The following is a 9,706-nucleotide window of genomic DNA, read 5'->3' on the forward strand; positions in this document are numbered from 1 at the left end:
CAGCCACATTCCAGCAGGGGTAAATGAGGTTGCCTTGTCCTTATAAAGTTGAGGGTCTCAGTGTGGTTCTCAAACATTTTATAAATTTGGCTTCCCAGAAGGAAACATTTTAAACAATCCCCATTTTAAAGCTGGGCAAACTGAGGTCGAGAGGCACAGAACAAGGTCACACAGTCAGTCAGAAGCAAACTGTGAACAGAACCCAAAACTACTGACTCTCAGTGTCCTGCTTTAACCATTGGATTACACTGCCTTTCTAATGCTATCTGAAAGTGCTGGAAACCCTTAGGATGAGATTATCAAAAGCATTGAGAGGTGCATTAAAATGGCCCCAGATTAGATTGGATACCAACTGAATTAACTGGTCAGTGTTAGTAAGGTGCTTAGAAGATCTGCCTGGGGGATATCTTTGAGCATGCTGGTAGCCATATGCACATGGGATCACTGTGTCCACTCTGCAGCTGTCAGTGTGCCTATGGTTTATCCTTGCATACTGGGCAGGTAGCCATGTTCATGTGAACAATCTGGTATCTGTGTGCATGGTGAGCCCAATATACACATGCAGTATTTCTGGGAATGTGTGATATCATTTGTACATGGCCTATGTGTGTATGCCCAGTGGCTGTGTATTTGAAGTATTCGTGTGGACACAGGCTATGTGAATGTGGGATACTGATGGGTTAGGGTGTGGGTGTGCATATGCAGTATTTGTGAGAACTTGAGGTACCCATGTGTGCTGGGGGTATCTGTGTGAACCTAGGCTCTCCATGGGCATACATGTGCAAGGAGTGCTTCCTCTGTGGAGCGCTGATGGAGTGTCTGTGTGTATGGGGTATCAGCATGGAATGTGCGCACGGGCACAAGGTATGTTTTGTGTGCACATGGTTGTGCGTGTGCAAGTAGGGCACGTTCCATGTGCAGGTGAGTATCCAAGTGCATGCAAATAAGGAAAGGGGGCATGTAGGGCATGTGAACATGGATTACCTATGGGTAGGACCCTGTGTTTTTTGCAAATATGAAATAATATTAAACATAATGTATGCAATGACAAACCCACCCGGAATGGCAGTGCCTGGGTGCTCTTCACCCCACACCAGACCCCCTCCCCTCCCGCCCGACACGTGTGTAAACAAACTATCATGGAATCCCCCCGTTCCCAAATAAATGAACTACAGTATTAGGCAGGAGACACAGGGCTCCGCCCACGGACCGGGAGGGGACACACATGGAGGGTCATCATGCTGCGAGCAGCTGACGTGGCGCGGATCCCGTGATGAGACGGGTACGCGGGACGTGCCGGCCGGAACCTCCCCCCGCAACCTCTGGTGCCACGCACCACTCCTCACACTGCGGTTGGAGGGCGGCGTAGCGGCTCTGGTCTATGGTTTCCGGCAGGGACAGGAAGCGTTTCCGCCCTGTTTAAAGATGGCGACTACTTTGCCTTCATTCCTTTCCCTTGATCTGGCAGCGTCAGGTGACGCTCTGTGCCCAAGACGCCTTTCTCAGCTGTCAACGCGCCTGCTTGGGCCATATGGCGCCCTGGCCGGGGATGCTGTGTGGAGTGCGCATGTGCGAACGGAGGGCCGGGCCTGAAGATGGCGGATGATAAGGTGAGAGGGGCACCGGGAGGGTGGGCTGAGTCGTGCCCGGCGCCCGCCTCATAGCCTGGCCCGGCCCGGCCTGGCTCGGCGGACGCCCCTCGAGCCAGGCAGGAGGCGGTGGTGCCGGTCCCGTCAGCTGGGGGTCGGTGGGAGCCGAGGGCTCGCTGCTGTGACCCGGGCCGGGACCAGCCGCCTGCCCGGCCCCAGCCCGCGCGCGGGCAGCGGGCCTCGCTGCGCCCTTGGCGGGCGCGTCCCCGGCCGCTCTTCCTCCGCTGGGCCCGAGTTCTCCGGGGGGCGCAGAAAGCCCCCGGCTTGGAGAGGCCCGAGCCGCCGCCGCGTCCCCTGCCCCCGCTTCGGCCTGGGCTGCGGACGGCGAGGAAACGTCAGGCCGGGGAGCCATTCCGGCCGCCGGCCCGTGCTGAGCGTGCTCGGTGGCCGGGCTCAGCTGCCCCGGTGTCCGGAACAGCGAAGTCAATTCTCGGTAACTACGTAACTGTGCCCCGCAAGCGGTTACCTGAGCCTGCTGCGGCCCGTAAATGAGCTAACTCCACTGTTGGGCTACATACTCCCTAGCCTGCCGCGGTGCGGCGTTAGCCGCCTCCCTCCAGCTCTCCCAACCTCGTGGCCGTTTCTGGTGCTCGCATTTTGTAATGCGCTTTCCGCACAGTGCCGCGATTGTAGGGACTTCTGGCTTTACGGGTGGCCTGACCTGTAGCGCATACACCCCATGAAGGCATTCTGTAGGTGACACAGGTCAAGCCCTACTATCCTTTCTCAAAATTGCACTGCTGGAGGCTTGAAATCGGACTCACTTGTAAATTTCATTATGCATATGACTGTAGAATGTCTGAAGTTGAAAATAATGGGCTTTTGACATAGGTTAAGCCCTTTCAGAATTAAAATGACTGAACTAAACTTCAGTAACCATGGGATATTTTTAGGCAGTCTTAATTCTGTTCTGAACAAGCCTGAGAAGCCTTAGCTTCCTATCTTTAGTTTAAAAGATAGATCTATCTAAAATGTGACTTTGTCAACATTAGTGCAGTCTGTTGCATCCCTCTAGTCATTTCCTGCTCCCTCCTCAGCATGGTCTAAATGCTGTGCCAGAATAGTAGTTCCCTGAACAAAAGGAATTTGACTCCTTGTCATGAAGTTACTGAATTGCACGTTTGTAAGCAGTATGCAACATCAAGTTTTTGTTTTTACTGTATAGGACCCACGGCCAAAGCTGAAGGATCTTGCTTTTTTGAAGTCTCAGCTGGAAAACTTACAGCAGCGAGTGGAAGATGAGGTGCAGGCTGGAGTGGGCCAGGTAAAACTGGAGTTCTTTAACACTTTAGCCCTAGATTAATCTCCCAAGAAGTTGTGCTGTTCTGTGATCTTCCAGTAGAATGAATATATCCTGTTCCACTCAGAGTGCACACTAGTTGTATCTCCAAGAAATGCTCGGTTTTACTTGCTTTTCTCAGCAAAATATTGAGGTTATATTTATTTCTTCTGTGGTGATAACATTACACAAGCTTGGCAACAGCGGTCTAGGGAAATCAGTGGAAGAAGACAATGTGTTCCAACTAAGTTTTATGCATTAAGGTACACTTTTGTCCAAGAGGCTATTTATCCCCTTCTCTCCTTTTTCTCTGCAGGATGGTTCTTTGCTGGCATCTCCGTTTCTCAAAGGGTTTCTGGCAGGTTACATTGTAGCCAAACTCCGATCTTCTGCAGTCCTAGGATTTGTGTTTGGGACCTGCACTGGAATATATGCAGCTCAGGCCTATGCAGTTCCCAATGTTGAAAAGACAATCCGAGACTATGTCAGCTCACTGAGGAAAGGACCAGACTAGAGGAGAATCCTTTGGACAACAGTGCACTCCAGAAACAGCTCTTCTCATCCTAGTCAACTTTGACATGATCTTAAGGGGCTTTCAGGACTGTAGCTATATATGTCATTCTGGCCCATTGTAAAACATGTTTAATACCAGATCAGTGTGAAATATCAGCAGGTCTGATTACAAAAATTATTAATCAGAATACCCTGAAGGTAGCAATCGCTGCGTTCAGCTGTCCAGTGCTTGCGAGCTTCAAAATCTGGATGTTGACAATTGCCTTTCTCACTGTAATTTCTTACCCTGCATTCCCCCCAAGTAGACTGGAAGGGCGGCTGTGTCAGATCATCTCTCATGCTATTTTTACACCCCTTCACATATCGATTCCCTTGCCCAGGAAATGTGCTTTCTCTGATTTCTAGGGAGACCTCCATTTCTTTCCCTGATGAAGAGCAAACATGTTCCTCTCCTTGCATTGAGCACGTAATGAATAGTTCAGTGTCTTCCTAATTAGACTGTCCTTAAATATATGGCATTTGTTGTCGCTCTCTTTCTCTCCAAGGAGGTGACTTGATTTTTAGAAACACATCTACATCCTGGAATGATCTTGCCTCTACTGAGACTCTGACTGTGAAAGGACCAGGTGCTACCCTTTCCCCTTTGCTGGTATCCACTGCCTCATGGGAATAATTACTGGGAATGGTAGTGCTGCTGGCTCACTGCTCAGCCCTGCCACCAGGGGGCTCAAGAGAGTGCTGTGGGCACTGATGCTAGTCATGTCTGTTACTATCTATGGCTCTCATGCTCCCCTCCTGACTCTGTGTAAAGTGGATGGAAAGATCCCATTCAGCGCCTCATCTGTTGTGGTTCTTACTGAGCTGACCAAGCTGGTGCTCTCCTTCATTTCCCTGCTGATCTGGGACCGGAGGCAGCTGGGAGTCTCACTGTCATGGCGCCATGCTGCCCCCTTTGCCCTATCTGCGCTGCTCTATGCTGCCAACAATAACCTGGTGGTTCACATGCAGCTGTTCATGGATCCTAGCACCTACCAGGTCCTGAGTAACCTGAAGATTGGCAGTACTGCTCTCCTGTACAGCATGTTCCTGCACCAAAGACTCTCTGTACACAAGTGGCTGGCCCTCTTCCTGCTAACAGCTGCTGGGGTGAGCTACACCTATGGGGGCCTCCAGGACCTGCAGCACTCCTCCAGCTCCTCTGAGATGCAGCTGCACGTCACCCTGATTGGCTTGCTGCTCATCTCTGTGTACTCCCTGATATCAGGCCTGTCTGCTGTCTATACTGAAGTCATCCTGAAAACCCAAGATCTGCCACTTACCCTCCAGAACCTGTTTCTTTACTTCTTTGGAGTCCTGCTGAACTTGGTTGTCCATCTCTTGAGCAGCAATGGGGCTGGATTCCTGGATGGCTTCTCTTTCTGGGTGCTGGTAATTGTGGTGAGCCAGGCCCTGAATGGCTTGATAATGTCTGTGGTCATGAAGCACAGCAGTAACATCACCAGGCTCTTTGTTATCTCCTGCTCCATGCTTGTTAATGCCCTCTTATCTATCCTGCTCTTCAGCCTGCAGCTCACTGCCTTTTTCTTCCTTGCTGTCCTGCTGATCGGCTTGGCTGTTCACTTGTATTATGGAGTCAAATAGACTCCACCTTGCAGCTCTGTGGGAGACATCTGGTGTTGAAGCTATAGCTGGCATGTTCTGGGCTATTATGGGGGAGTGGCAACGGCTTGTTCGTTTTTTTTTTTTTTTCGTCTCATTTTTATGTAACAAATGCATTAGTCTGGACTGGCTGCACTCTTAGAGGGCAGATTCCTTTCAGAACCCATCACCTGAGGTCAGGGACAAGCATGTGTGAGGCAGTAGGGCTGCAGCTGAAAGCTACTGACTATCACAAGCAGACCTTGCCTGTAGTTAGCATGTGCACTGTGAGGAATTGCACTATTTGTTGTGCAGCACGAAGAAGCAAGAGGGGATCTGTCCCCACGGAAGGGGACATGTTCATTGCATGGGCTCAGTATTCCGCATACAGGGACTCTGTCCCGCAAGGCACTGACTCAGCAGCCGCCATTGGTGTCTGCAGGATCAGGCCCAATGTATCCCTTTTAGGGGAAGGGTGAGAGGGCTTCCTGGTGAAGACTAAGCCAGTGACAGTAACAGCAGTTTAATGGGGTCCTCTGTGACCATCTCCCCCTTTGCCTGAGCTCCCGTCCTCAGGCCCTTTCTTGGAGAGCTTTGAGGGACTCTCTTTACATCTGAGCAGCACCTATTCCAGCTCATTCAAGGACCACTTGTGTGATGTGAGCTGCTTCCTTCTCTGGCCATGCCTTGTGCCTCCACAATGCTCTGAGCCCTGATCCAGCCGTTACAGATTCAAAGTGCCTTTTGGAAGGGGATAGTCCTGGTTTTGTGCACATCCTCTGCGGTGAGCTGCACACTGGCTCCAAGGCAGAGCCTTGTTCTCATGCAGCACTTGGCAAATGTATTTTCCAGATCCCTTCCTACCTGCTGCTCTCATCTCTGTAACAGAGCACCAAAGAGCCGTCAACTCTTCTGTCAGTGTAAATGATACATGTAACTGTCTCCCTGGAAAGTTCCAGTGACATGACCAGCTGCTGTTCAGCTGGGGGCCTGTGTGTGCATGGTTATCACTCACACTCCTTGCACACGCACACTGGCACATGCGCTTCTCAAAATCTGGCTCTTAACCTGTAGTAGACTCCTGGATCCAGATGCTCAAAGGCACCTAACTCCTACTGATTCCAGTGGGAGCTAGGTGCCTAAATACCTTTGCAGAGCTTATCCCTGATCACCTGGGCCCCAGCTGGAACCCATCAGGTGAATCTGTCACTAGCATCAGCCCGTTTCCAAGGTACCCAATGCCTACAGCTGACTCCTGCTTCCCCTCTTGCCCTTTGGATTGAAGCTTAGATCTGTATCTTCAGCATGAAAGCAGCTACTGTTGAGTGTTAGCTGAGCTGTCAACTATGATGCGCTGCAGGAGCTGGGGTGGTGGCTTGAAGCCAGAGGAGTTCCCTGTTGATTGGGAGAGAGGAAAAGAAACTTCCAAAAGAAAATGGTTGGAATCATTAAGATCCCAGAGTTGAAGGCAGGGGTGATTGCAGTGCTGGGGCAGGAGCTGGTTTGGCAGCCCTGCAGACTGACCCTTCTGTCTAGACACAAAACAGATGCAGGCCTGGCAGTCCCAGCTTCCCCCACACATGCCAGTGGCCCACCTTGAGGGACCCCATCTCTGTTCAGTCTCCATGGTCCAGTCTGTTTTTTGGGGGCTGCTCAGGCAGGCAGCGGGGCTGCCAGTTGTCAGTCAGGTGGTGGAGACCTGCCCCCTTGAAAATTGTCCTTGCCAAGCCCTGGATTTCTCCATAAATGACTGAACCCTTTACAAGCAACTGACGAGGTGGGAGGAAGGCAGCTCCCTGCTTTGTACCAGCCAGTGTAGGAGCCTGAGCAGTCAGCTTGGCAGGGGAGAGCTTTCTGCTCTGCCATTCCCGGTACCCAACCTCATCAGGGGTCTGCGTGTACTGGGCGAGGGGTTCAGCTGTTTCCAAAGTAGGATGTCTGAACAGGGGCTAATGCTTCCTCCCTAGCCTAGAAATGCAGTAAAAGCGCACTCTGAGAGGCAGGGCTGGAGCTTTGGGCTGACCCATGTGGTCTGGCACTGCCTTCCCCGTACACCTTTCCGCTGACCATGCTGTCTCCTCCAATGCACCTGCCCATTAACCTGTAGAAGCCACCACATGCAGCTGCTGCCTCCTGGGACAGAGGTCTGACTACATTCCACTCTCCTGCCGGCTTCAACTTGGGCTGCCCTGGAGTGTTGTGCTTCCCAGTATGCTGTTGGGCAGATCCTGTGCTGTACAGCCCAAACTCCCTACCTCAGGGAAGCAGTGCCTCATCTCATGAATTGAATTGCCCATTTCCCACTGTGCCAGTCCCAGGCTTGCAGTTCCAGGCTGGGGCAGGGCAGGGGGCAGCCATTCCTGCTACAGGCCTCTGATTCCCACTTGACCTAGAGTCCCCATGGGAACAGTGCAGCTGCATGGGGCTATTGCCCTACTTCTCAGCTGATGCCTGCAGCAGTGCACGTTTCTGAGAGTGACTGTTTAGTCTGTATAAATGATGGGTTTGTATCTGGATTTGTACTACCTTAGGTTTGACAAGGTTCAATTCCTGTCACCCCCAGTGCGCCAGACAGCAACGCCTACCCTGGCGCTGGCTGTGGTATTAAAACCTGCACTTTCCTAGCTCTTGTGACTGTCTTGTTCCTATCTGCTTGCTGACATGGAGACTGGTCAGACCAAGCAGGCGAATGCCCAGCCCCCAGTCTGACCTCATTTTAATGTGGGTGTCTCTCGATTGGAGCGAAGGGCCCCTCTTCAGTGGAGCGCAGCATCTTATTGGAACGTGTGAATACATTGTTTATTGAGAATCTCATTGGCTTATTTCAGCTGGCAGTAGCCTGAGGGAATGAGAAACCTGCCCTGGGTTCCTGGTTCAGTTGTCTCATGCAGTTCATTTCCCACAGTATTTCAGCAGTGCTTGCCAGTCCCACAGAAGCACAATTCTCCACACTGCTGACAGCCCCTGGAAAGAGGCACGGGGGCTTTGTTCAGCCTTTCCCCTGTGGTGCGGAGCTAACCCTTGCTCTGGACAGCTTAGCAGAACCCTGTCTGGGTCCACTGACGGTGACTACCCATGGAACTACTCCCAAATGCCTGTGTCTGCCTGCTCGTGCTCTTACTGGGGTCCCCTGCAGTACGCACAGCGAGCTCTGTATGTCTCTCCCTCCTTGTTGGCTGAATCCAATGGGGGAATAAACCGTTGAGAAAAACAAGCCACCCATGTTTGCTAGGCACTCTGCCCCATGGGTAAAGCACTTTATCTCCTCCCAAACCTTTCCGGGGAGAGGGGAGAAGGCCCCACTTGCTGTTGGCACCGTAGGTGCAGGATGCATATGGAAGGTGCAGTAAGTCCTCCTGCTGTGGGAAGGGGCTGAGCTTAAGGTACTGTCTGTATAGGCTGTGATCCGGTTTCCCATCCCCCTGGAATGAGCTGGGGAATTCATTTACACTGCAGTTAAATGCTGTAGTGTGGCTGGGCCCTAACTGGGGCAGAGCCCTGGAATGGCTGAGGCTTCAACCCACTAAGCTGCTGCCTACAGGGCGGCCTTACCCCAGGCTGTAACGGGGGCTCCTGCCTGGGGGTCAGTCCAGGCCAGCAGTGAATGGCTGGGCTATGGTGGACGCTCAGACTAGGCCTGTTCCAGTGGACCAGGTGCATCTTTTGCAGCATCTTAAATGATCAGGGTGTATGGCTGCTCTCAAGGCCTAGGCCAGGCGGGCTGCACGTGCGTCAGGATCAGCAAGGGTAATGGGGCTAGTTCTCACACATGGGGGTAGGGGGGGTTGAGGCTGTAATAGAGTGTGGCCTAAATGGTCTACTTTGAGAGCCTTCAGCTAGTCCCTTAACTCCAGATTGGGACACTTCCTGGAGTGGCAGGGTGTGTGGTAGTGCCAGGGCCTCTGCTCTGATGAAAGGCTGTGGGAGCCGGGGCCTTAACAGCCCTGCATGTCAGCCCCTCCCTCAGATGCCTAACACCCGGTCCCATGGGGGTGTATTGGCCTCTGCTGCAGGGAGACATTCCTTAGGTCCGGGGGAACTGCGGCTGGACTCTGAACACTGCACTGTGTGTGTTAACAGCTCCTGACAGCCCTTGGGCTGGAGCCAGGGCCAGGTTCCTTGCTGACGTGTGCAGCTGCTTTTGCTGCTGTGATTGATTTCTGGGCATGTGAAGCTGGACCTCAGTGGGTATCTCACTCCTAGCAGTTGGGAGCAGCTGCCGAGTACTGCACTGGGCTCCAAGCCCCTGTTACGCCTTGCCCCATTGCTGTGGAAAGGAGCTGGGAACAGGGTCACAGTGCACTTCCCACTGAGGGCCTAGAAGCTGATGGGAGTTGTAGCTTTATAAAGCTACGTTTGCTGATGCTCTGCTCTCTCCCAGCCCGGTTGGGGAGAGGGGAAGGTACTGTATTGAGTTAGCAATGTGCTCACACGTTGCCTGCTCAGTCCCCCATAACCTCCCAGGGCCAGTCTGCCATTGCACACAAGCAGTTCCCCAATGCAGCAGATGCAGGTAAAGAGCTTCCCAGCTGCTCAGAGACCTGCTAAAACACCAGAACACCTGCCTGGCGCTGTAAGAAAGGCTGGCCCCGAGGTTACCCACGCTGCATCTCCTCCCTGGAATGAT

General features: G+C 52.5%; 2 protein-coding genes across 2 annotated transcripts; both read left to right on the plus strand.

The window, feature by feature from the left end:
* Positions 1–1,492: 1,492 nt before the first annotated feature.
* On the plus strand, positions 1,493–3,450 carry LOC141992110 (SLC35A4 upstream open reading frame protein). Its single transcript, XM_074960772.1, has 3 exons — positions 1,493–1,610; positions 2,815–2,913; positions 3,245–3,450. The coding sequence occupies exons 1-3, from the start codon at positions 1,596–1,598 to the stop codon at positions 3,440–3,442; spliced, it is 312 nt and encodes a 103-aa protein (XP_074816873.1). The 5' UTR covers positions 1,493–1,595; the 3' UTR covers positions 3,443–3,450.
* Positions 3,451–4,097: 647 nt separating this feature from the next.
* Positions 4,098–8,662, plus strand: SLC35A4 (solute carrier family 35 member A4). Its single transcript, XM_074960763.1, has one exon. The coding sequence runs from the start codon at positions 4,105–4,107 to the stop codon at positions 5,080–5,082; it is 978 nt and encodes a 325-aa protein (XP_074816864.1). The 5' UTR covers positions 4,098–4,104; the 3' UTR covers positions 5,083–8,662.
* The last annotated feature ends 1,044 nt before the right edge of the window (positions 8,663–9,706 follow it).

This window comes from Natator depressus, chromosome 8 (assembly GCF_965152275.1).
Source record: "Natator depressus isolate rNatDep1 chromosome 8, rNatDep2.hap1, whole genome shotgun sequence".
Lineage (NCBI taxonomy): Eukaryota > Metazoa > Chordata > Testudines > Cheloniidae > Natator > Natator depressus.